The following is a 27,775-nucleotide window of genomic DNA, read 5'->3' on the forward strand; positions in this document are numbered from 1 at the left end:
GAGAAATTTGGACAATAGCAAATTTTTCCAAATTTAAGGAAGTTTTCCGAGATTTTCATACTGATTGGTGGGGGTCCGACACCCAGGACCCCCACCAATAAGCCATTTAAGAAGGCAGTTGCACTGCTATAGGCACTGCAGCCTTCTCTCTGTTTTTGCTAGACCAAGTGACGACACATTCATGTGTCACGTGGCCTAGGAGCAGCTAAGCCCCATAGAAGTGAATGGGGCTGAGCACTATACCAAGCACAACCGCTGTACAATGTATGGCGCTGTGCTTGTGAAGCAGCTGATCGTGAAGATCCCAGGTGTCAGACCCCCACCGATAAGATACTGATGGCCTACCCTGAGGATAGGTCATGAGTATGAAAATCTCAGAAAACCCTTTTAACTCCATGACTATGTGAAGGAAAGGAGAAGATATGGAGATGTGAAAATAAAACCAGAGGGTGAGATTTATCAAAACTGATGCAAAGGAAAACTGGCTTAGATGCCCACAGTAACCAATCAGATTTATCCTTTCAAAGGAACTATGAAAAATAAAAGGTGGAATCTGATTGGTTGCAATGGGCAACTAAGCTTAATCCCTTTAACTATAATCAGCTCATTTATAAAAAAAAAAATAATAATAATATTTAGGAGTGTACAAATTAACCGGCTACTCACGTTCAGTGAGTTACAAGGGGAAGTTTTGTGGACGCATTCTCAATGCAAGTTGCTAGTTATGGTCCCGAGTTAACTTGTAGCACCAAGTGTACAAATGACTGCTGTGAGAGGTTAAGACTTACGTATGAAATAAAAACAACTATAAAAAGTAACATTTTTGAGGCCCCCAAAATGGCAGTTTACTGCCAAACTCACAATGTCAAAGCTGCTACAAAATAAACATAAATGGGGAAGGTTTTCTACCATCGTCCTCATACCGCAACACGGTTTAATACAGAACGCAAATGGATTCCAAGTACAGTGCTGAAATGTCTCATCAACAGAAAACTGCAAAAGCAAAGGTAGTCTACGGAATAATAAAGGTTATAAAATGTCATAGCAAGCAAGCCTGGCTAGATTCTGACATACAAATATTGCTTATGTGGAACATAAAAGAAATCTACTTGTCACTTTCCAGGCAAAAGTAAGTATTTAAAACACAATTTAAACCGAAACAAACAATATCCTACCATTTCTTTTAGAGTAGCTGTATGTTGTAAGCCAGAACAAAGAAGTAGTTACTGCACGTTACTTTCTATTTTGGTCTTTATTGAATTTTTCTCTTTGCTATTTTATATTTGTTAGCTACTTGATCTTTATTGTCTTTGTTGTTGTTTTTTGCTTTTACCGTAATGTGACAGCTGGACCATCTAGTTTCAGAAGATTTGGGGGAAAGAAGGATTGGGCTGTTGGATTTCAAGATGCCTGTTCCTTTGGTTCTCAGGAGGATAAGCCTCTTCCAGAGGTGTCTATTAGCATCTTTCTCGCTATTTAGAATACATGCATGTTTGGCTAAGCCAAGAGGGTATGTAGACAGGGAGATCGGGTCGGAGAGCTGGCAGCCATCAGCTATCTAAAGTGTATTTCAGTCTCAAGTGCAATAACTTGTTTGGCCCGTACTGGCATTGTATTCCATGTATGATGCTATTTTTCTGGTAGAGATTTCAGAAATCCAACAAGCATCAGGACATATTGTGATCCATTTGAAAATTTATTTTTCATACCTGTCATGGCATTGTTAAATTGGAGACCATAGAATATAATATCAATGTGCTACATATATTTCATTTCTCCAAGCCTTAAAGGGGTTGTCTCACTTCAGCAAATAGCATGTATTATGTAGAGAAAGTTCATACAAGGCACTAACTAATGTATTGTGAGCATCCATATTGCTTCCTTTGCTGGCTTGATTCATTTTTCCATCCCATTATACACTGCTCATTTCCAGGGGTTATGTTCACCCTGCAATCCAGCAGTGGTGGCCATGTTTTTATACCATAGGAAAAGGCACCGGCCTCTCTCGTGGCCAGGGCTGCAGGAGCGCACATAGGCCAGAGAGTTTTTTGTATAGTGTCCAAGCACGGCCATAACTGCTGGATACAGGGTAGGCAGAACCTCTAGATAATAAGCAGTGTATAATGTGATGGATGATGAATACAAGTTGGACAGGACCTGGGAGCCGAATCGGGGTGAAGAGGAAGTAGCATCAGAGGAGGAAGGTGGTGGCAGAGGCAGCAATAAAGGTCAGAGGTGTGTGAATGCACCCTAAATCTTATTCCTAATAATGGATTGAGGTGAAAACATGTTATAGGGACTGTACAGTCTTATGTAAGAAAGTTTCATGATTGTATAATAATAAGTGGAAAAACTTTAAGATATATCATCTTCAAAATCTTTGCTGTCCATAAATACATTCATTGTTTACAGTCAGATTAAAGGGTGTTGCAAGCGATGGTGAGGAGGGAAGTGTTCCCTCCCAGAAATCGTCAGATAGCTAGGAGAGGACACCACTGCTATTACATGCAGCAATGTCCTCCACAGCATAGAGAGGAGTGATCTCTATGCCATCACTCACCCGCATGCAGGACAGAGTAGTGCCGGCGGCAGATCGTGGTTACACAGGTTGTTCTTCTCTCACTCACATGTATACATTGTCTAAAGCAGGTCCCTCATTACACAGATGCTGCATTTGCAATTGGTCATCTTTTGTTTTAAATAATGGAATGAGACAACAAACAAGCTTTAATTGTTTATTGGCTGATCGGTGGCACAATTATACAGGCCAATTTTTTGGGAGCGAATGTTATTATGAATGCTTGTTCCCAATTACTGACCCAAAAATGATTCAGTGTATTAAGGCTTTAAATGTGTCCTGATCTAATCTTGATCAGATAGCTGATGGGTTTGTTTCAGTGTAATGGTCCTCATGCTCATTGGAGTATTGTTGACCACAACTGCTGATTTAATCAACAGTCTAATGTGTATGGGTAGTTCCTGACTCTCTCCCAAAAGATGACATAGTAGGAAAGAAGGATCAGGTGCATTGAATTTCAATTGCCATCTTCTTGTACTTCCTTCCAGGAGACCATACCTCTGGTGCTGGATTTCTCCTCTTTCTCCATTGAAAGCATATATACATTGGGACTAGCTGAGCATGTATCTGTATGAGGGAGTCAGAAGAGATAGCTTTCCCACAAATAATTCTCCATCCTTCCTCAGGGATCCCCACCATTCGCAAGAACAGATGTCCTTTGTTCCTCTATTTGAATGGAGCAGTGGTTGCTCATGTCCACTTCATACAAATCTATGAAACGGACAGAAATTGCCACCATGATCGTGGGTCTCCCCACTAATTAGATGTTTACCCCCTGTCCCATGGATAGGGGATAGGTATTGCCCATGGAAAAACCTTTTTAAACCTATAGTCCAGGACAGGGATTGGTACCAGTGCCTACACTAGTTCATTTTAAGAAACCAGGACATATTTGAAATGGACAAGAAAGATTTTCAGATCCTGAATATCAACTACAAAAATGTTTATATTCACAGACAAGAAGAGATCTTAAAATGGTCAAGTGGAAGCATAATGTTTAAAGGGAACCTGCCACTATGAAAATGCAATGTGAGCTACAGGCGCCTTGTTGTAGATCATGAGGTGCTGAAATACAGTTTTAGTGGGGAAAGATTCAGTAAGACTTAAAATTTATACATTTAAATTCCTGCTCAATCAGTGTGGTCCTAGTAGTGATTGACAGCATGCCCTCTATGACTGTGTATACAGAGAGAGCTGTCAATCACTGATAGGACCGCCTCCTTGACTTCAAAGCCCAGAATGACATATCACTGATCATGATCATATCTGTTACAAAATAACAAATCCCTGATCTCTACAGGGAGTAAACTGCATCTAGTTCTAAATGTTAAAATAATCTAAACAAAAAAGTTTACAACAAAGAAATACAAGTAATATAATGATTGGATGGGAGGGTACTTACAGTAAATCTGCAGTATTTTTGAGTACCCTTCTCCAAACTTCCAAAGCTCAGAATGGGCAGGAATTTAAATGAATAAAATGCGTAGGTTTTACAGATTTTTTTTCCGATAAAACTATACATCAATCTGCTCAGCTCCTCCTATTCTATAACATGCTACATGTAGCTCAAACTCCATGTTCAACATTACAGGTTCCCTTTAATTACACAAATGGTGTACATATAATACAGTGGTTATTTACAAGAAAATACTTAAATGCCATCACCAACAGGATTATGCAAATTAATTTAATCTGTATAGCCTAGATCCAGGTCTATTTTTACATACAACTAATAATGAGTGAAGCATTTGAAGCATAATTCAGTGCAAGGTTTAGGAAAACTTTGATTCTCAATTAATCAGTATTTCCTTGCGCTTCGTGGTAACAAATCAGTTTTTCCTAAAATAGCAGCTGTACTTGTTACAAAGTAAAAGTAAGTAGCCCGGGAATGTGAGATTTCCACTAATGTCGTGCAGTCAGTCAATCCACAAATGGCCATCCACTGTGATGTCTCCACCACCAGGGACAGTGTAGCTGAAAACGATCAATAGAAGAATAGTGGAGAGGGAGAGTGCAGGATAAGGGTTTTATTTATTTATTCCAACATTTACTCATTCCTACATCAGCCATAAATGTAGATCAATAACAATAAGATGGATGCCTTTATTATTCCAGTGCCAACGTGCCAACCAATATCATGCAGTCTGCACCCTTTAGGGGGGCCAGGTCTTAATGATGACCATCCTCATCTTTTGCTGGCTTTACTTCTTCCAAATCATCTTTCAAAGTCTCCATGTCCTAGAAAAGTCAGCAAGATGCAGAGACAAGCTGGATGTTCCCGATGACATATTCTCATCGACATTAGATGATGTGGAAAAGGAGTAAAAGCAGATGGTAGAAGAAGGGCTCCCACCTGTAGGGCAGGAGAATTCTGGGGTTGGAGAAGTGGGTATAACAGAGCTGATTAATATTCAGTGTTTACTGTCAAATAACAATCAGATGATTGCAGGCCAGAACAGCAATAATATGCATATTGTCCCCCCACCTAACCAGCCAACCACCATACCAGCAACAGCCCCTGTTTAAAGGTGCATTAAAAGGTGCCGCGCAGCCATTAACCATGAAGACCAACTATACAGTTCGTCTGCATTATTAAATAAAAGGCAGCTGTGGGCTAATTGGCCACGCAGTTCTTCACGCAGCATAGCCGCAGCACAGCTGCTCCGTGTGGCCGTACCCTACGGCTGAGTGGCCTGGGTATGCCTTTTATAGCAATTCGTAACAATCGAATTTCTTGGCTAAGTTGCTGAATCAAATTTTTCAAAACTTCGCTCATCCCTACTTACAACCATTGGATAATTCATTTTTTGTGATTGATTTCTTTTGTGGTAGCATGCGGAAATTAACACATCTGTTTGATGGAATGTATTTTTGATTTTGTATCTGTATTATTAAAAGAGATATAACAGGAGGCATTTGGAATAGAAATAACTTTCAGATATTAAATTCTTTTCAGCACAATCTTAATTCATCATACGCACAGATTGCTATAACATGCTAAATCGTTTAGTTATAAGACTTTTTAAGCTTCAAAAGCTGAAATGAATCCATTGTGCCTCCTCATTTTTATTGCTAGTGTTTTTCTGCAAGTTTGAAAGTGTGTTTTCTTTAATTCATTTAGAGTTTGATGCTTGAAGCCTCAGTATTTATCGATACCTATCTACGTTTATTTTACGTTTGTAGATAGAGTACCTTGCAAATTGATTCACCTACTTGGTCTTTTTTCTGTTTATATTGTATTGCAACCTGGAATTAAATTATATTTTAATTTTACATTTATGTGACAAAACGGTCAAAATTGTTACAGTGAAATGAAGAAAAATTTACCTTATTAAAAAAAATAAGGCAATAAAAACTGAAAAAAATAAAGATCTGGTCCAACCAGTTAAATAATTTTATGATTATTATAACATAGTGTCACATGATGCGAGAATAAATCCACCTGTTTGGAAAGGCCTCTAAGCCTATAGCACTACTAAGCAACATGAAGACCAAGGAGCTCTCCAGTCAGGTCAGAGATGAAGCTGTGGAGAAATATAGGTCACGGTTGGGTTATTAAAAAAAATCATAAACTTTGAACATCCCATAGTATGCTATTAAATCTGCCAGAATTATAAACCTGTCAAGAGAAAGCTGCCCACCAGAACTCACAGACTGGGCAAGTAGGACATTAGTCAGAGATTCAACAAAGACACCAACAATAATACTGAAGAAGCTCTAAAGATCTATAGCTGAGGAGGAAGTATCTGTCCATAGGACTGCTATAAGCTGTACAATCCACAGAAAGGGGCTTTATGGAGGAGTGACAACAACAAAAAAGTAATTGCTTAAATACATAAGGAAAACTTAAAGGAACTGGATAAGTTTTGCTTGGAATGATGAAAAATCATAGTGTCTAGATTTACTGAGTTAATAGATATATCCCAAGAGACCTAGAGACCTGCATCTGCAAAGTAGTGGCCTCTACAAAGTAATATGAACATTAAATGTCAGTTTTTTTGGTCTTAATTATAGTTTGTCTCACAATAAAAATATTTTGCACCTTAAAAGGGGTGGCATGTTGTATAATTCAAATGGTGCAGACCTCCCAAAAATCCATTTTAATCCCAAGTTGTAATGCAGCAGAACAGGAAACAAGGGTGTGAAAACTTTTGTATACAGACCATAATATTTCCACTATCCAGTACTGGGTAGAAATATAAAACTATATTTCCTTGGGTCCACCAGAGAAAAATGATTCTAGGTGCCCCTTCTCCATTTCTACAGAGTATGTGCATGATTGGTTGCTATGGGCAACTAAGCCCATTTTCCTTTACATCAGTTTTGATAAATCTTCCCCATTATATCACTAAGACTAGGGTATCTGTGAATAATTTCATAAGAAGTAGACCCTAGTGGCAAGTGATTAGTTGCAACTGGGGTCATCATCTGCTTAATCTTTGGAGCTCTGTTTTCAGGGGTGCAGTATTACAGCTATGATCCAAACTGAGAATCTTAGAGTAATATAGTTTACCAGTCTGACTGGGCAGTCCTGAAATCCTGAAGACAAGAAGGGAAGAGTAGCTTTTTTTTATAGCTAATTTGGAAAGGAATAAAGTTAATATGTGTTTATATGGAAACTGATATTTAGACTGTATTGGACTCACGCCATGGACTCCGACATTGCTAACCCTGCCGATCAGCTGTTCCCTAGTAGGGCTGGCAGTGGAACTACACAGGTCTGTCCATTGTGAATGGGAGCGGCGCTGCAGTAATCGGCTCCATCCTGTAGACAGTGGGCGGAGCTGTGTAGTTCCAGCATCTACTTCTGCACTGGAGCTTCACGGGATAGCAGATCAGTGTCAGACCCCCGCCAATCAAATATTAATGGCCTATCCGGAGAAGTTTTAATAATATCCCTGATATCAGTTGTGCACAGTAGTAATGTGTAGTTGCCAACAGGTGGCGAGCCAGATGGAAAGAGCCCTAGAGGCACATTCCCCTATGATAACTTTTTTTTTTCCTCTGTACATAGGGGATTTGAGAACCACATTAGAGGAAAATATCTTGCATTTCTGCTCTTCCAAGCTTTCAGAATTTGCAGGCAGAATGTGTGCATTGTTCAGCTGTGTGAGCTTGTTTATAGAAGATTAAATCATTTTGCAATAACAGTCTCTCCTTCTAGGGCCAACACAAATGTACTGAACAAATGGTAGTTTGTTTCATACTCAAAGCCACATTAAAAAATGAGTCTATCTAATTCCAAGTCACAACATTAGCCCAAATTCATTTTCTGTTTGTCTGAGTTCCAAACAGATTATTATATTTGGGCAATGTTTTGCTGAAATATACATAATTGCCAACAGATGAATGGAATTTCTGAGATTTCTGCACCAAGGACACAGGAATATTTCATATCGCTCTTATTCTTCCCTGATCCTGTTTTACAGTTTGCCAGCTAATAAACAAGAACTAATATTAGCGATGACATATAGCAGCCCACCTATGCAAGGATCTCAAATCATTTTCATCACTCAGCAGTCAGTTGTGGTGTACAGGTTCTCATTAGGCAGATCCAGCTGATGTATCAGATTTTACAATATGCTAATGCTCTTTGAAGCAAACCAGACACCCATCTGTGGACAGCTTTTTTGAGGTTATTGCCCCATAATGTGACAAATTCATCCTGACCCCTGCAAGCAATTGGACAGGTACGAGGAGCTACAACTAATTTATGTACCATAGGTGGTTCTAATGATTGTCACTTGTCAATACTATGGTCACTAACATCTTCAGCCCATAAGGTTGTGCCTCTGCCACTATTTGGTCATACTGATTGCGTCTACCCCATACTATTGTGCCTTTGCTGCTAAGTGGATAAGACAAAGAAGTACTTGCTGTGCTGCCACCCAGAAGAATCCAGAAGGACATTAGGGCACTAGACATCTGAAGATCACATGTTTTATTGATAATCTGTGGTTGTGTACCCCGAAACGCATTACAGTGTCACAGATTATCAGTAAAGGGTGCAATCTTTAGTTGACTAGTATCCTTTTGGATTCTTCTGGGTGGCAGCAAAACAGGGATTGTTTCCTCATGTTATACATTATTTACCTACTGGATCTGTCCTCTAGCTCTACCTTGGTTTGCAGTATACCCTGAACAGTTGTGCCTCTGCACAACTAAGCAAGGTGAGCATCTAAGCTATTGTTCTCTGGTTTCTAGTCTACCTGTCCTTGTAGCTATCACAGATCTGATTCTCAATGAGGCACTCTTTTCTTTGTTTTTTAATTAGCACGTTTGCTTCTAGGTTGTCCTAATGATTGCTTCTAGCTCATATTATGAGTACTAATATCTTCTGCCTATACTGCCCCGGGCCAATATCATGGTCTCTAATATTTTCCCATACTGCCACATGGTCCTACTGATTGCCACCTACAGCATTCTGTGGTCACCAATTTATTTTACCCATACTACTGTGTCTTTGCTGCTAGTCTGTCCTATTGATCTCCTATAGTCCATGCGGTCACTAACTCCTTCTGCCTGCCTTTTACTTCTGGCCGCAGTAGCATTAACTAATTACTGAGAATATGTTTGAGTCTAAATATGTAGATTTGCTATGTGAATCTGGCTATGTGAAAAAAAAACTATATACTGTATATATGTTTATATACATAATCGTTATTTTGTCTCCCCCAATCAGAATTGAGGAACTGAAGGAACTTGGGGACCTCTCTCCACACTGGGACAATCTGCGGCAAAGTGTTATAAATCATTATGAAGAAATGTTGGGTGACTACCAGGAAAGCCTTGCAGAGCTTGAAAAATACACAGGTATTAAACTACACAATACCAAAGCTAATAATGAGGCACCCTGTTATGGTAGTCTCTTCAAAGAATACACCTTTTTTTTTTTTTTTATGTGCTTCCAGGAGTAAACAATTGATAGTTTATTGTTAAGGTGGCCATACACATGAAATAGAAGTTGGTTGATAGTTACACCATAGTCCAACAAACAATCATCTGGTACACAATCATTTCACAGACACATACATACACAATCCAGACTATCATGGCCTTTGAGGTGGCCATATACATTCAAAAGTTACTACAAGATAATTTAGACTAGCACATTCATATTCATAGTCACAGGTGCATATCCATCAAGCAAACATGGTTGATAATAAAATGGCTGCACAACATTTCACATACAAACAATAGAGCTGAGAAATGGGGATTATTCTAAATTAAAGTGGTATTATACCTACTATAAATGGAAAAACTAGAATCTCTTTGCGCACATTTTTGATCAAACGTGTGTCGGGCCATCTACCAGGCGTCAAGGTGGCTTCCGCAGATTGGTACCGAACACTAATATACCGCCTCTCTTGGACTTACTTAAGCATACAATTTTCAGGGCAGTGTAGGAGCCAGCTACATTTATACTCTGCTCAGAAGCCCCAGGCAGATGGGCGTTGCTCAGTCTAAAAGAGGCGCTACCCTCAATATATACTACAAGAAAATTTAGACTAGCACATTTATATTCATAGTCACAGGTGCATATCCATCAAGCAAACATGGTTGATAAAAAATGGCTGCACAACATTTCACATGCAAACGATAGAGCTGAGAAATGGGGATCATTCTAAATTAAAGTGGTATTATACCTACTATAAATGGAAAAAGAGGGTAGCGCTTCTTATAGACTGAGCAACGCCCATCTGCCTGGGGCTTCTGAGCAGAGTAGAAATATAGCTGGTTCCTACACTGCCCTGAAAATTGTAGGTTAAGGCAAGTCCAAGAGAGGCGGTATATTAGTGTTAGGTACTTCCACCTTGACGCCTGGTAGATGGGCCCGACACACGTTTGATCAAAAAGAGCTTCTATTTTTCCATTTATAGTAGGTATAATACCACTTTTCTTTACATTCAAAAGCTGTCAGCTGAACGATTGTCTGACAGCTGTATCTCCAGACTCCCCCAGAACTTCCTCATACACATTCGGCACAGCTTTTCACCCTAGACAACAAAAAGATAAAACTGTGCAATGGCACCAATAACATTGCAACTAGCTGTTTTAAAACTCTGTATGACATCACTGGGAAGTGTAATACAGAACTAGTCAACGAAATGAAAAAAAAAAAAGCATCACGTCATCTAGGCAGCCTAGGGGAGGAAGGCTTTTTGTAGAAGGATCATTAGCCAGTTGGATGAGAGTAGGAGAATGCTCTCGAGTCCCCATATGTTGGCTCTTTGAACTGCTGTACAGAACACAAAATGGTGGCGGTAATGGGATTTATCCATGTGACCGCTTTCTTTGCTATCCCTGGACTGATCCTCTTCTACCCATGCTCTAAACAGTAAACAAACATGTTCAGCATATGTACAGAAGAGGATCTGTTGAAGGACAGCACAGAAAGCAGTGATATGGGGGAATCAAATCATCACCACCATCTTACTCCCTATAGACACAGCAACTGATCAGTGCAGCAATATTTCCCCATATGTGACATCACCACTTACCACTTGTACGTCGGGGTAAGTGGTGATGTCACATATGGACATATGTCACAGCAAAAATAGATTATGACCTGTTGGGAAGCATGTATAGAAATTGGCCAACCCCTTACCGTAATTGCTTTTTCTTTGATGCGTGGCAAAATTTTCAGCCTAGGCGAAATTATTGGTGTCAGTACGAAATATACAGTATTTTTGTGAAACTGAACTTGGGCAGATACTAGAATAAAAGTGTAAGTTTCTTTGGGTGCATTGATGTTGTCTAGACTAGCCCATGTGTTGCTCACAGTAAACGTCAAATCATGATGACTCATTTTTTAAGCCATTTTTATACCGCCACTTCATGATGTTTATTTCTTGATTGTTCTCTTCCAAAGCATTAAACGTTTCTTTTATTTTCTAATTGCAAATCACTTTTTGTTCACGCTGGCAAAAAAATGCCCTGCTCACAGTAAATAAAATTTTACATGAAAAATGTTGCTTTGTTCTCTTATCCACATAAAAGCTGAATGGAATCCCCAAGATCTCTTGAATGAATAAAAAAAATGAAATACGGCAATCATTCTTGTAGCAGGTCTTTGCCTGTTTTGTTGCCTGCTTCCTAAGTAAGTGCAGGCATAGACACGTTAATTTGGGGTTATGACTCCGGGGTACCACTATGATTAAAATGGATGGAAGTATGTGATGTGGGACAGTAAGCTTTTAGAGGGACATACATATCGCTTTCTTCGGAGATGTTGACATCATCAATGAAAATGCATTTACTAAAGAGTTATCTTATGTTTATGCTGACTGGATAGAATTACTGTAGTATCCTCCTTGTGCATAAATGTAGTATTGGGGAGGAGACTAGTAATAGTAGGACTGTAGCAGTGCTATTATTCTATTACTCTGAAAAACATTTAATAAAAGTATTGCACTGCAAAAAAAATATATCACACACATACAAAAGAGTACCGGGAAACAGAATAATACTCCAAGAAGTGAAATATAGAAGAGAGGTCTGTGTGTTCATTATTCTTATTTTGACAAGTCAATAAAAATGAGTTGTACTTCAGCTTTTGGCTTTATATAATGCTATATTTTAAGTGCAGCCAAAACATAATGTGTGATAAATGTGCCATCATTTTCACCATGCTGGGTCCCTGTTGTAGACAGCAGGGGATGCCTGTCACTTAAAACGCATTAGCATATCTGCACATTAAATACTGCTCTGTAGATTGCCAAGAAGGTGCATGCTGTGATGCTGCAATAAAAAAATCTTCTCATTTCTTAAGATCCAAGTGCACAATAAAAGCAAAAGATGAACTGGAAAGATACAATGCATGCACCCTGCTAAGACTTAAGATAAAAAATAATAGTAAAAAATGAAAAATTATTATCTGCTTGCAGGATGATGGTTACAGCTTTTTTTTTTTTTTTTTTTATTTCCCCCCAGGGTCTTCCTTCAAATCCAGCTGCACGAAAGGAGAAAAGAGTCTAGAATTTGTTCCAATTAATCTCCATTTACAAAGAATGCGTGTTCACAGCCAAAAGTTAAAAGGTAAGGTTATTGGTCTTAAAAAAAAAAAAAGAAGGGATTCCTAAAGGTTGACTTTTCTAATATTAAAGTGAGCAGTTCAAGCCTGATTATAACTGCTGTGCAAGCAGGGATATCATGTAACTAGGGCAGATGGGGGCGTACATAGCAGAGAGAGGGCCTTCATAGCAAAGATCATAAAACACAACCAGTATGGTGCTGGGTAGAGTTGAGCGAACACCTGGATGTTCGGGTTCGAGAAGTTCGGCCGAACATCCCGGAAATGTTCGGGTTCGGGATCCGAACCCGATCCGAACTTCGTCCCGAACCCGAACCCCATTGAAGTCAATGGGGACCCGAACTTTTCGGCACTAAAAAGGCTGTAAAACAGCCCAGGAAAGAGCTAGAGGGCTGCAAAAGGCAGCAACATGTAGGTAAATCCCCTGCAAACAAATGTGGATAGGGAAATGAATTAAAATAAAAATTAAATAAATAAAAATTAACCAAAATCAATTGGAGAGAGGTTCCATAGCAGAGAATCTGGCTTCCCGTCACCCACCACTGGAACAGTCCATTCTCAGATATTTAGGCCCCGGCACCCAGGCAGAGGAGAGAGGTCCCGTAACAGAGAATCTGTCTTCATGTCAGCAGAGAATTAGTCTGCATGTCATAGCAGAGAATGAGGCTTCACGTCAGCCACCACTGCAACAGTCCATTGGCATATATTTAGGCCTAGCACACAGGCAGAGCAGAGAGGTCCCGTAACAGAGAATCTGGCTTCATGTCAGCAGAGAATCAGTCTGCATGTCATAGCAGAGAATGAGGCTTCACGTCACCCACCACTGCAACAGTCCATTGGCATATATTTAGGCCTAGCACACAGGCAGAGCAGAGAGGTCCCGTAACAGACAATCTGGCTTCATGTCAGCAGAGAATCAGTCTGCATGTCATAGCAGAGAATGAGGCTTCACGTCAGCCACCACTGCAACAGTCCATTGGCATATATTTAGGCCTAGCACACAGGCAGAGCAGAGAGGTCCCGTAACAGACAATCTGGCTTCATGTCAGCAGAGAATCAGTCTGCATGTCATAGCAGAGAATCAGGCTTCACGTCAGCCACCACTGCAACAGTCCATTGTCATAAATTTAGGCCCAGCACCCAGGCAGAGGAGAGAGGTCCCGTAACAGACAATCTGGCTTCATGTCAGCAGAGAATTAGTCTGCATGTCATAGCAGAGAATCAGGCTTCATGTCAGCCACCACTGCAACAGTCCATTGGCATATATTTAGGCCCAGCACCCAGGCAGAGGAGGGAGGTCCCGTAACAGAGAATCTGTCTTCATGTCAGCAGAGAATCAGTCTGCATGTCATAGCAGAGAATGAGGCTTCACGTCACCCACCACTGCAACAGTCCATTGGCATATATTTAGGCCTAGCACACAGGCAGAGCAGAGAGGTCCCGTAACAGACAATCTGGCTTCATGTCAGCAGAGAATCAGTCTGCATGTCATAGCAGAGAATCAGGCTTCACGTCAGCCACCACTGCAACAGTCCATTGGCATATATTTAGGCCTAGCACACAGGCAGAGCAGAGAGGTCCCGTAACAGACAATCTGGCTTCATGTCAGCAGAGAATCAGTCTGCATGTCATAGCAGAGAATGAGGCTTCACGTCAGCCACCACTGCAACAGTCCATTGGCATATATTTAGGCCTAGCACACAGGCAGAGCAGAGAGGTCCCGTAACAGACAATCTGGCTTCATGTCAGCAGAGAATCAGTCTGCATGTCATAGCAGAGAATCAGGCTTCACGTCAGCCACCACTGCAACAGTCCATTGTCATAAATTTAGGCCCAGCACCCAGGCAGAGGAGAGAGGTCCCGTAACAGACAATCTGGCTTCATGTCAGCAGAGAATTAGTCTGCATGTCATAGCAGAGAATCAGGCTTCATGTCAGCCACCACTGCAACAGTCCATTGGCATATATTTAGGCCTAGCACACAGGCAGAGCAGAGAGGTCCCGTAACAGACAATCTGGCTTCATGTCAGCAGAGAATCAGTCTGCATGTCATAGCAGAGAATCAGGCTTCACGTCAGCCACCACTGCAACAGTCCATTGTCATAAATTTAGGCCCAGCACCCAGGCAGAGGAGAGAGGTCCCGTAACAGAGAATCTGTCTTCATGTCAGCAGAGAATCAGTCTGCATGTCATAGCAGAGAATGAGGCTTCACGTCACCCACCACTGCAACAGTCCATTGGCATATATTTAGGCCTAGCACACAGGCAGAGCAGAGAGGTCCCGTAACAGACAATCTGGCTTCATGTCAGCAGAGAATCAGTCTGCATGTCATAGCAGAGAATCAGGCTTCACGTCAGCCACCACTGCAACAGTCCATTGGCATATATTTAGGCCTAGCACACAGGCAGAGCAGAGAGGTCCCGTAACAGACAATCTGGCTTCATGTCAGCAGAGAATCAGTCTGCATGTCATAGCAGAGAATGAGGCTTCACGTCAGCCACCACTGCAACAGTCCATTGGCATATATTTAGGCCCAGCACCCAGGCAGAGGAGGGAGGTCCCGTAACAGAGAATCTGTCTTCATGTCAGCAGAGAATCAGTCTGCATGTCATAGCAGAGAATGAGGCTTCACGTCACCCACCACTGCAACAGTCCATTGGCATATATTTAGGCCTAGCACACAGGCAGAGCAGAGAGGTCCCGTAACAGACAATCTGGATTCATGTCAGCAGAGAATCAGTCTGCATGTCATAGCAGAGAATGAGGCTTCACGTCAGCCACCACTGCAACAGTCCATTGGCATATATTTAGGCCCAGCACCCAGGCAGAGGAGGGAGGTCCCGTAACAGAGAATCTGTCTTCATGTCAGCAGAGAATCAGTCTGCATGTCATAGCAGAGAATGAGGCTTCACGTCACCCACCACTGCAACAGTCCATTGGCATATATTTAGGCCTAGCACACAGGCAGAGCAGAGAGGTCCCGTAACAGACAATCTGGCTTCATGTCAGCAGAGAATCAGTCTGCATGTCATAGCAGAGAATCAGGCTTCACGTCAGCCACCACTGCAACAGTCCATTGTCATAAATTTAGGCCCAGCACCCAGGCAGAGGAGAGAGGTCCCGTAACAGACAATCTGGCTTCATGTCAGCAGAGAATTAGTCTGCATGTCATAGCAGAGAATCAGGCTTCATGTCAGCCACCACTGCAACAGTCCATTGGCATATATTTAGGCCCAGCACCCAGGCAGAGGAGGGAGGTCCCGTAACAGAGAATCTGTCTTCATGTCAGCAGAGAATCAGTCTGCATGTCATAGCAGAGAATGAGGCTTCACGTCAGCCACCACTGCAACAGTCCATTGGCATATATTTAGGCCTAGCACACAGGCAGAGGAGAGGTTCATTCAACTTTGGGTAGCCTCGCAATATAATGGTAAAATGAAAATAAAAATAGGATTGAATGAGGAAGTGCCCTGGAGTCCAATAATATATGGTTATGGGGAGGTAGTTAATGTCTAATCTGGACAAGGGACGGACAGGTCCTGTGGGATCCATGCCTGGTTCATTTTTATGAACGTCAGCTTGTCCACATTGGCTGTAGACAGGCGGCTGCGTTTGTCTGTAATGACGCCCCCTGCCGTGCTGAATACACGTTCAGACAAAACGCTGGCTGCCGGGCAGGCCAGCACCTCCAAGGCATAAAAGGCTAGCTCTGGCCACGTGGACAATTTAGAGACCCAGAAGTTGAATGGGGCCGAACCATCAGTCAGTACGTGGAGGGGTGTGCACACGTACTGTTCCACCATGTTAGTGAAATGTTGCCTCCTGCTAACACGTTGCGTATCAGGTGGTGGTGCAGTTAGCTGTGGCGTGTTGACAAAAGTTTTCCACATCTCTGCCATGCTAACCCTGCCCTCAGAGGAGCTGGCCGTGACACAGCTGCCTTGGCGACCTCTTGCTCCTCCTCTGCCTTGGCCTTGGGCTTCCACTTGTTCCCCTGTGACATTTGGGAATGCTCTCAGTAGCGCGTCTACCAACGTGCGCTTGTACTCGCGCATCTTCCTATCACGCTCCAGTGCAGGAAGTAAGGTGGGCACATTGTCTTTGTAGCGTGGATCCAGCAGGGTGGCAACCCAGTAGTCCGCACAGGTTAAAATGTGGGCAACTCTGCTGTCGTTGCGCAGGCACTGCAGCATGTAGTCGCTCATGTGTGCCAGGCTGCCCAGGGGTAAGGACAAGCTGTCCTCTGTGGGAGGCGTATCGTCATCGTCCTGCCTTTCCCCCCAGCCACGCACCAGTGATGGACCCGAGCTGCGTTGGGTGCCACCCCGCTGTGACCATGCTTCATCCTCATCCTCCTCCACCTCCTCCTCATCCTCGTCCTCCTCGTCCTCCAGTAGTGGGCCCTGGCTGGCCACATTTGTACCTGGCCTCTGCTGTTGCCAAAAACCTCCCTCTGAGTCACTTCGAAGAGACTGGCCTGAAAGTGCTAAAAATGACCCCTCTTCCTCCTCCTCCTCCTCCTCCTCCTGGGCCACCTCCTCTTCCATCATCGCCCTAAGTGTTTTCTCAAGGAGACATAGAAGTGGTATTGTAACGCTGATAACGGTGTCATCGCCACTGGCCATGTTGGTGGAGTACTCGAAACAGCGCAACAGGGCACACAGGTCTCGCATGGAGGCCCAGTCATTGGTGGTGAAGTGGTGCTGTTCTGTAGTGCGACTGACCCGTGCGTGCTGCAGCTGAAACTCCACTATGGCCTGCTGCTGCTCGCACAGTCTGTCCAGCATGTGCAAGGTGGAGTTCCACCTGGTGGGCACGTCGCATATGAGGCGGTGAGCGGGAAGGCCGAAGTTACGCTGTAGCGCAGACAGGCGAGCAGCAGCAGGATGTGAACGCCGGAAGCGCGAACAGACGGCCCGCACTTTATGCAGCAGCTCTGACATGTCGGGGTAGTTGTGAATGAACTTCTGCACCACCAAATTCAGCACATGCGCCAAGCAAGGGATGTGCGTCAAATTGGCTAGTCCCAGAGCTGCAACGAGATTTCGCCCATTATCACACACCACCAGGCCGGGCTTGAGGCTCACCGGCAGCAACCACTCGTCGGTCTGTTGTTCTATACCCCGCCACAACTCCTGTGCGGTGTGGGGCCTGTCCCCCAAACATATGAGTTTCAGAATGGCCTGCTGACGTTTACCCCGGGCTGTGCTGAAGTTGGTGGTGAAGGTGTGTGGCTGACTGGATGAGCAGGTGGAAGAAGAGGAGGAGGAAGCCGAGAAGGAGGAGGTGGCAACAGGAGGCAAAGAATGTTGCCCTGCGATCCTTGGCGGCGGAAGGACGTGCGCCAAACAGCTCTCCGCCTGGGGCCCAGCTGCCACTACATTTACCCAGTGTGCAGTTAGGGAGATATAGCGTCCCTGGCCGTGCTTACTGGTCCACGTATCTGTGGTTAGGTGGACCTTGCCACAGATGGCGTTGCGCAGTGCACACTTGATTTTATCGGATACTTGGTTGTGCAGGGAAGGCACGGCTCTCTTGGAGAAGTAGTGCCGGCTGGGAACAACATACTGTGGGACAGCAAGCGACATGAGCTGTTTGAAGCTGTCTGTGTCCACCAGCCTAAATGACAGCATTTCATAGGCCAGTAGTTTAGAAATGCTGGCATTCAGGGCCAGGGATCGAGGGTGGCTAGGTGGGAATTTACGCTTTCTATCAAATGTTTGTGAGATGGAGAGCTGAACGCTGGCGTGTGACATGGTTGAGACGCTTGGTGACGGAGGTGGTGGTGGTGGTGTTGGTGGTACATCCCCTGTTTGCTGGGCGGCAGGTGCCAACGTTCCTCCAGAGGCGGAGGAAGAGGCCGAGGCGGCAGCAGCAGAATAGGCCGAGGCGGCAGCAGCAGAAGAGGTAGCAGGGGGAGCCTGAGTGACTTCCTTGGTTTTAAGGTGTTTACTCCACTGCAGTTCATGCTTTGCATGCAGGTGCCTGGTCATGCAGGTTGTGCTCAGGTTCAGAACGTTAATGCCTCGCTTCAGGCTCTGATGGCACAGCGTGCAAACCACTCGGGTCTTGTCGTCAGCACATTGTTTGAAGAAGTGCCATGCCAGGGAACTCCTTGAAGCTGCCTTTGGGGTGCTCGGTCCCAGATGGCGGCGGTCAGTAGCAGGCGGAGTCTCTTGGCGGCGGGTGTTCTGCTTTTGCCCACTGCTCCCTCTTTTGCTACGCTGTTGGCTCGGTCTCACCACTGCCTCTTCCTCCGAACTGTGAAAGTCAGTGGCACGACCTTCATTCCATGTGGGGTCTAGGACCTCATCGTCCCCTGCATCGTCTTCCACCCAGTCTTGATCCCTGACCTCCTGTTCAGTCTGCACACTGCAGAAAGACGCAGCAGTTGGCACCTGTGTTTCGTCATCATCAGAGACATGCTGAGGTGGTATTCCCATGTCCTCATCATCAGGAAACATAAGTGGTTGTGCGTCAGTGCATTCTATGTCTTTCACCGCTGGGGAAGGGCTAGGTGGATGCCCTTGGGAAACCCTGCCAGCGGAGTCTTCAAACAGCATAAGAGACTGCTGCATAACTTGAGGCTGAGACAGTTTCCCTGGTATGCATGGGGGTGATGTGACAGACTGATGGGGTTGGTTTTCAGGCGCCATCTGTGCGCTTTCTGCAGAAGACTGGGTGGGAGATAATGTGAACGTGCTGGATCCACTGTCGGCCACCCAATTGACTAATGCCTGTACCTGCTCAGGCCTTACCATCCTTAGAACGGCATTGGGCCCCACCATATATCGCTGTAAATTCTGGCGGCTACTGGGACCTGAGGTAGTTGGTACACTAGGACGTGTGGATGTGGCAGAACGGCCACGTCCTCTCCCAGCACCAGAGGGTCCACTAACACCACCACGACCATGTCCACGTCCGCGTCCCTTACTAGATGTTTTTCTCATTGTTATGGTTCACCACAACAACAAATATATTATTTGGCCCAATGTATTGTATTCAAATTCAGCGGGATATAAATTTGAGGCCTAGTATTTAGGCGCTGGGTGACCGGTATGGATTTAGTGACAGAATTAGACTTGGAAATGCACAGAAGCGTGTGTGTGAAGTTATTCTGAATGACCCTATGTGCACCTTCAATATGATCTACCCTTTTAGGGATAGATTTCAAATAGCTCTGATATAGCAGAAACGACTAAATTATGAAATTGCTAAATTGGGAATTGTATTTCAACCCAGAACAAAAAATGTGCTTTGACGGACACTAAATAACTTTCCCAGCCACAACAGGACAGCGGTAACGAGAGATTTAGCGGGATATAAATTTGAGGCCTAGTATTTAGGCGCTGGGTGACAGGTATGGGTTTAGTGCCAGAATTAGACTTGGAAATACACAGTAGCGGGTGTGTGTGAAGTTATTCTGAATGACCCAATGTGCACCTTGAATATTATATACCCTTTTAGGGATAGATTTCAAATAGCTCTGATATAGCAGAAACCACTAAATTATGAAATTGCTAAATTGGGAATTGTATTTCAACCCAGAACAAGAAATGTGCTTGAACGGACACTAAATAACTCGCCCAGCTACAGCACTAGGGACAGATTTAGCGGGATATAAATTTGAGGCCTAGTATTTAGGCGCTGGGTGACAGGTATGGGTTTAGTGCCAGAATTAGACTTGGAAATACACAGTAGCGGGTGTGTGTGAAGTTATTCTGAATGACCCAATGTGCACCTTGAATATTATATACCCTTTTAGGGATAGATTTCAAATAGCTCTGATATAGCAGAAACCACTAAATTATGAAATTGCTAAATTGGGAATTGTATTTCAACCCAGAACAAGAAATGTGCTTGAACGGACACTAAATAACTCGCCCAGCTACAGCACTAAGGACAGATTTAGCGGGATATAAATTTGAGGCCTAGTATTTAGGCGCTGGGTGACCGGTATGGATTTAGTGACAGAATTAGACTGGGATATGGCCAAAAAATAAACAGACTATTGCTGGTTAAATGCACTTGGTGTGACAGCTTCACCCTGATGTAGGCTTTAGCCAAAAAACAACCACACCATTGAGGGTTAAATGCACTTGGTGACAGGCGCAGCTTGCCCCTGATTTAGTATATGGCCAAAAAATGAACAGACTATTGCTGGTTAAATGCACTTGGTGTGACAGCTTCACCCTGATGTAGGCTTTAGCCAAAAAACAACCACACCATTGAGGGTTAAATGCACTTGGTGACAGGCGCAGCTTGCCCCTGATTTTGTATATGGCCAAAAAATGAACAGACTATTGCTGGTTAAATGCACTTGGTGTGACAGCTTCACCCTGATGTAGGCTTTAGCCAAAAAACAACCACACCATTGAGGGTTAAATGCACTTGGTCGCAGCTTGTGCTGGCGCACCACAAGACACAAAATGGCCGCCGATCACCCCAGAAAAATGTGACTGACAAACGGTCTGGGCAGCCTAAAAACAGTGAGCAATTGAGGATCAGCAGCTCAATGATCCACAGCTGCAGATCGATCAGTTAATCAAGGCCTTTGGAGGAGTTAATCTGCCTAATCTCGCCCTACTGTCGCAGCCGCAACCTCTCCCTACGCTAATCAGAGCAGAGTGACGGGCGGCGCTATGTGACTCCAGCTTAAATAGAGGCTGGGTCACATGGTGCTCTGGCCAATCACAGCCATGCCAATAGTAGGCATGGCTGTGATGGCCTCTTGGGGCAAGTAGTATGACGCTTGTTGATTGGCTGCTTTGCAGCCTTTCAAAAAGCGCCAAGAAAGCGTCACAAAAGCGCGAAGAAAGCGACGAACACCGAACCCGAACCCGGACTTTTACGAAAATGTCCGGGTTCGGGTCCGTGTCACGGACACCCCAAAATTCGGTACGAACCCGAACTATACAGTTCGAGTTCGCTCATCCCTAGTGCTGGGCTTTGTCACCCAGGACAATAGGACCTGGTGTTTGGGCCAATATCCCACTGCTTTGTTTGCTAACAGTACAAGTACACCCAGTAATAATAGGGATGGAACCAACCAGGAATGGACCCGCTCTTACAGAGAGCCCCAATGACACTATATTATGTCTTTATCATATGCATCCCATTGGTAAGGCCATAGTCACAGCTCATGCTGACCTATGTAATAAGCCTGAAGATACCTCCTAGTGACTGCCTCTTTTATGCTTTAGTGACCATGCAATTTTTTCCAAGTTTTCTGCATCACATGCCAAGAACGCTTTTATTTTTATTTTTCCATCGATGTAGTCATATGAGGGATTGTTTTTTGCAGGACAATTTGTAGTTTTTAATGGCACCATTTTGAGGTACACATATTGCATTGATTAACTGTTATTAACTCTTTTTTGGTGGAAGGGAAAAAACAGGCAATTGACTTTTTGCATTTTAAATTTTACCACATCCACTTTGCGGCTTAAATAATAACTTTATTCTCTGGGTCAGTCCAATAATAACAACACTGTGTGTGTGTGTGTGTGTATTATCATTATTATTATTATTAAATATTAAGATTTACTACTTTTGCACAATAAAAGTCCTTTTCTCAAAGAAGAACATTTCGCATTGTGCCTTCTAAGAACCTTAACTTTTTTTATTTTTCTCTCAAGAAAGTTGCTTGAGGGCTTGATACTTCTACTTTTCATTTGTACCATTTTGGGGTACATAAGAAATTTAGTTTTTTTACAGCATTCACTATGTGGGTTAAATATAACAATGAGAAAAATTGTATAGTATAAGTCATCCCAGATGTGGCAATACTAAATATGTGATATGTGGAAGGGATTTTATCTTTTCAAATTTTTCCAATTTAGACAAGGGTGTTATTTTTAAAATAAAAGTTGATTTAATTCTTATTTTTATCACTTATTAGTCCCACAAGGTGACCTTGACAGTAGTAGTACAGTGTATTATGCTGCCAGTAGATAACTGACTTTAGCATAACCTAGTAGTTATTTACAGAAGGCAAACCTGGGGTCTTCATTAGACCTTCGGTTGCCATGTAAAGGCATCGGCAGCCTGCTATCAAATTTGCTGCCTAGCACACAGCCTAGTCCTGGTGTTCGGACTGTAATTACAAGACTTATGTGTTCTGTAGGCATAGGGACCACTAGAATCTGTACACAAAGAGTAACCCTACCAAATAATAATACACATGCAGACTAAACATTACGGTACTTCCACACAGTGACTAAATAATACTACTGCACCATGAGTATATAACAAAATAAGGTTGTCATGTCATTCTTTTGCGCACAGTGAAAATTGCAAACATAAAACCCCTAAAACCTTGGGTATTTTTTCCAATTTCACCCCCCAAATACATTTTTTCCTGTTTTCCAATACAAGCTATAGTAAAATAAACCATGCCACAACTTGTCCTGTAAAAAAGAAACCCTTATCTGGCTATGTGAACAGAAAACGAAAAAAATAATAAATGGCAATTATGGCTCTTGGAAGGCGGGGAAGAAAAAATAAAATTGAAAAAATTATATTAGGTAGTGTCCTGAAAGGGTTAATGTTATGGCTGATCGGCGTATATGCTTTCTCTCACCATCTAAAGAGGATAAAGTCTCTATAAGAAGGAAGTGGGGCATCATCAAAGCTCCAGAAGGAGATGTATGATTTCTATTTTAAGACATCTGTCTCAAGGAAGCAATAAAGGAGAAGAAACATAGATCCTTAGTCCAGTATGTTCGCGAGTGGTCAGCGGGGAGGAGTGACTTACACATCCTTAGACAAATGATGCTGCCCTAGATAGTAATTGAGGAAACCTCCAGTTTATTGCGCTCTCCTCTCACATAGCCTTGGAGCCATGCTTCACTTTTATGTGCCCATTTCTACAAAGACCTGTAAAGAGTCTACGGAGTAAATCAACATTTCATAAGCCGATATGCAGAAAGGACATTTCTTTGCTGTAATTTCCCTGATTTTAATCAAGGCTTGTGTATCAAGAAATGAATGCGAGACAAAGAATGAAATGACAAAAATGCAAATTTGCGCCGAGGAAATATTCAGTAAAGGAAACGAGCCGTGTTGCCTTGTCTCCTGCTGACAGGAAAAATAACCTCCAGTTTGCTTGGTGTGGCGCTGATTGTTCGGAGTTCTTCCCTTCGTCTTCATGCATTATGCAAATGACATGTAGCAGTAACAGGAGCTCTGGGTGTCATAAAGATATGATCACTCTCTGCGGCGCTCGGAGCACATCACGGAGAGAAGAAAGCACCTGTCAGGCTGGAGATGCTACATTTGCAATGTTTTATAATACATGACAAAAGTTGTTGATGGTTACATTACTCTTTAGACTCTGCGTCGTAAAATGTTTTGACAAAGTTATATAGAAAGGCTTCATATCACGAAGTGGGTATTTTGTGTTCACGAATGATTCTGTCCCCGAGATACACTCTGGTGGTTGCACTATTCCGCTAATAATCATTTCTGGTCACAAGTGCATGAATAACTCAGAAGTCACCAATCCAGGTGATGGGTTGGGCTACAACTGTAGCTGTAAGCCAAAAGCATCCACATTAAAAGGTATAAAGACTTGAAATACCGCAGATCACTCTGTGTGGATTATCCACATTAAAAGGTATAAAGACTTGAAATACCGCAGATCACTCTGTGTGGATTGAATCTATAGAATATGTGAGGTAGATTCATCAAACTGGTTTAAAGTAGAACTGGCTTAGTTGCCCATAGCAACCAATCAAGTACCACATTTCATTTTTCACAGCTCCTTTGGAAAATGAAAGGTGGCATCTGATTGGTTGCTATGGGCAACTAATACAGTTGCACATGACACCAGTTTGATAAATCTCCCCCTATGAGTTTCACTTTTTGAATCGAATTACTGAAAGAAATTAAGTTTTAATAATATTCTAATTTATTAGGATGCATATGTATATCTACATCTATCGAAAGAGCCTTTACTGGCATTAAGGGAGATTTATCAAAACTATTCCAAAGAAGAGAGCAGTTGTCCACTGCAACCAATCAGGGTTCAACATTCATTCTGAAAAATGCTTCCCCATTGAGTTTACTTAGGCTAGTTTCACACTAGCGGCAGGGGAGTCCGGCAGGCTGTTCCGGCGGGTGAACACCCTGTCGGATCCGTCCTGCCGCTAGTTCATGTGTGCCCCCAGACTGCCGCTGAGAACAATTATGTTTTATATATGCATATGAACCATTGTCATTGCAGAGAGAGCTGAGCCATTGCTCCTAGAGGCTCATTTGCATATGTTAAAACATGTTTCTCAGCAATGCAGGCACATATGAACAGGGGACCAACACAGATGCTTCAGCTGCCAAGCGCACACGTAACAGGTCAGCCAGTATCATAGGTACAAATCTGCTGACAGATGCCCTTTAAATAATTTTATCTGGAAAGTCTTTATTTTTTATGGATTAAAACTGAAATGGTTTTAAAGTACTGTATATTTAAATAGTTCACAGATACACATGGAAGTGTGCCCAGATATCAGGAGTGTACACAACATTGCAGACGTATTCCAGAATGTACAGTATGTGTATTGGTGTTCTCTGAGGCACAAAAAGTTGTAATAAGATCAGCAACTGAACTAAGGCTACCTTCACACATGCATTGTTGTTTTCCGATATTAAGCTCCGGCAGAGGATCTCAATACCAGAAAAAAAAACATTTCCGTTTGGTCCTCATGCATTCTGAATGGAAAGAGATCCGTTCAGGAGGCATCAGGATGTCTTCCGTTCCAGCAGCATTCCGTTTTGTGACCAGACACAAAACTGCTACAAGCTGCAGTTTTTGTGTCCGGTCATAAAAACGGGAAAAAAAACGGATCTTGCACTAAAAACAATGTAGGTCAATGGTGACAGATCTGTTTTTTTTAGTGACGGATCCTTTTTTTTTCCGTTCTTGTATTCCCACAACTGCATCCTAACGGAACGGATGGATCCTGATGTGCAAAATCAAAACCAATCAGTTTAATTCCGCTATTGATATCCTCTGCCGGATCTCAATACCAGAATTAACAATAAAAGTGTGAAAGTGCAGCTGAAATATGGACTCTACAATACTCCCGAAACCAGTCTTGTAGCCCACTGGCACACTTCAATTAGAAGGCTCCAGATGCAGAGTAACCATACCTGTTACTAATGTTGCTCAGCTACCCTTTTGGCACATTTTTTGGAATAGTTGTGGAGGGGATTTAGAATTTTGGACGTGATCCATACCAGTTGTAGTAACCTTGTTCTATGCCTTTATTGTCACCGAATGGAATTTGACATGTTTTATATCGGCCATATGAATGGTCCTCCACAATCCTCAAGGAGCAATGATAGTGACTCAGCATTATATGTAAATGCTGCATTGCCTTATTGTGTTCAGATGTCTTATTATAGGACTACAGAGAGCGATGATAATTTAAACTGAATTATTAAAAAAATATATAATTTTTGTTCAGTTGTGCAGCTTCTGCTTCTAGAAGGAATAATACCTTGAGATCAAAATTCTCTTATGATTCACATCAAATATTTTTCATTGTGTTTAAGGGAAGCTTTTATTACTGTGTGTGAAGATAGTTTATTATGCAGCGCTGCTCTATGCTTTACCATCATGCATTATGAAAGACAAAAGGCAGCTTTACCCATATGACAGATAAGCATACTTAGCAGTGTCTCATTTACATTCAATTAATGCATAATTCAAACCATTCTATACTTACAAAGAAAACTAAAACATATTGGTTCACACCGTGATACAAAACAAAGCTGTAACTTGGGATATGGTGACTATTAAAAGCTAGTTAGTTGTGTTCACTTGAGAAGATTGACTAGCTTTCTCCAGACCCTGAAGCCCTGCTGCTCCCGTAAATTAATCGCTTGTTATTAGAAGATGTTCACAAAGATCCTGTTTCATTGACCAAGTGCTTTATCATATTGCTACTTAACTAGGTTCAAGTCAAGTACCGTACTTACCATATATCTGTTCTTCTCCAGATGCCCTGTATGATGTTATCACCATTGGTGCCCCAGCAGCACATTCTCAGGGATTTAAGAGCGGAGGTCTCAGGAGACTCCTTACTAGATTCGAAGCAGAAAAACGAAAGTAAGTACAGCAATTAACTACAAAACAATGGATTAATCATACCCGGCCTTTGTTTAGCTTGATTTTGGCTGTATATCTTAAAAGATTCAAGCCCCGTTCGTGACCAGGCTTGTGTTCAGTTTTTTAGTACCAGGACCTTCGAAAGTAATTTTTTTTTCTAGTTCGGTTATGTAAAAAATGTTGCTCCTTTTTTTCAGTTATTCATGGGGCTTTAGTTTTATGTCTGTTTTATTTGAGCATTTTTTTTAATTTTATATTTTATACCCGGGGAAAAAGTGAAAAAACAAAAGGGGGGGAAATATGGGGGGAATAAGACAGCTAGGGAGCTGTCTTACATTTAGAAGCAGCAGTGGATCTGCCGAAGTTATATAACTTCGGCGATCCACCACCAGCCCACAGCCTTATGAAGAACATCGTCTAAAACACAGGTCTTAATAAATGTGCCCCTAAATTCCCTGTATAGACATGGGGCCAGATTTATCATGACTCACTCCACTTTCACATATGGCTAAAGTCAGTTTTAGCCAAGTCAGATTTATAATCGGCCCTTTAAGACTGTAATAAATGTGGTATGACGGTAGCAGTTTATCCGTCAGTAAGCAGCTTTACAAAAGTCGCACATCTTTACGAAAAAGTCACACGTTTTTATGAAAAAGTCGCATGTTCTATTAAAAAGTCTCATAAGATAAGCATGGTCCTCACTGGAGTGAAATTGCGACTTTTTTGCGACTTTTTAAATAGTCCCAATAGTAAATCTGTCTAGAGATTAATTTACATAAGAAAACTGGCGAGCATAGTGCAGAGCAGAAAAAAGTCGCAAATTTGTGCGCAGTTTTAGCGTTTGGGACTTTTTGGGGACTTTTTCACTCCATTATTCTGACCTGAGCTAATGATAAATCTGGCCCATAGAGTACACATGTTTTAATATATAATAGTGACATATCAAAGGTTTTGATTGGTAAGTGTCCCAATGCTGAGATATTCACCATTCAGTAGATCAAGGAGAATTCTCCTCACTGCTGCTTATAGACTTTGTATTGAGCCCGTCTTCAGG

At 42.5% G+C, this 27,775-nt stretch overlaps 1 protein-coding gene across 9 annotated transcripts in view; it reads left to right on the forward strand.

Moving 5' to 3' along the window:
• The window catches only part of INPP4B (inositol polyphosphate-4-phosphatase type II B), a 700,458-nt gene that overhangs the window by 516,870 nt on the left and 155,813 nt on the right, over positions 1–27,775 (forward strand). For all 9 annotated transcript variants that reach the window (XM_044300592.1, XM_044300585.1, XM_044300600.1 and 6 more), the window contains 3 exons: positions 9,261–9,391; positions 12,512–12,616; positions 26,613–26,721. In XM_044300592.1, the coding sequence (XP_044156527.1) occupies positions 9,261–9,391; positions 12,512–12,616; positions 26,613–26,721 (345 nt within the window). The remainder of the gene's footprint in view (positions 1–9,260; positions 9,392–12,511; positions 12,617–26,612; positions 26,722–27,775) is intronic.

Source organism: Bufo gargarizans, chromosome 1 (assembly GCF_014858855.1).
Source record: "Bufo gargarizans isolate SCDJY-AF-19 chromosome 1, ASM1485885v1, whole genome shotgun sequence".
Taxonomy (NCBI): domain Eukaryota; kingdom Metazoa; phylum Chordata; class Amphibia; order Anura; family Bufonidae; genus Bufo; species Bufo gargarizans.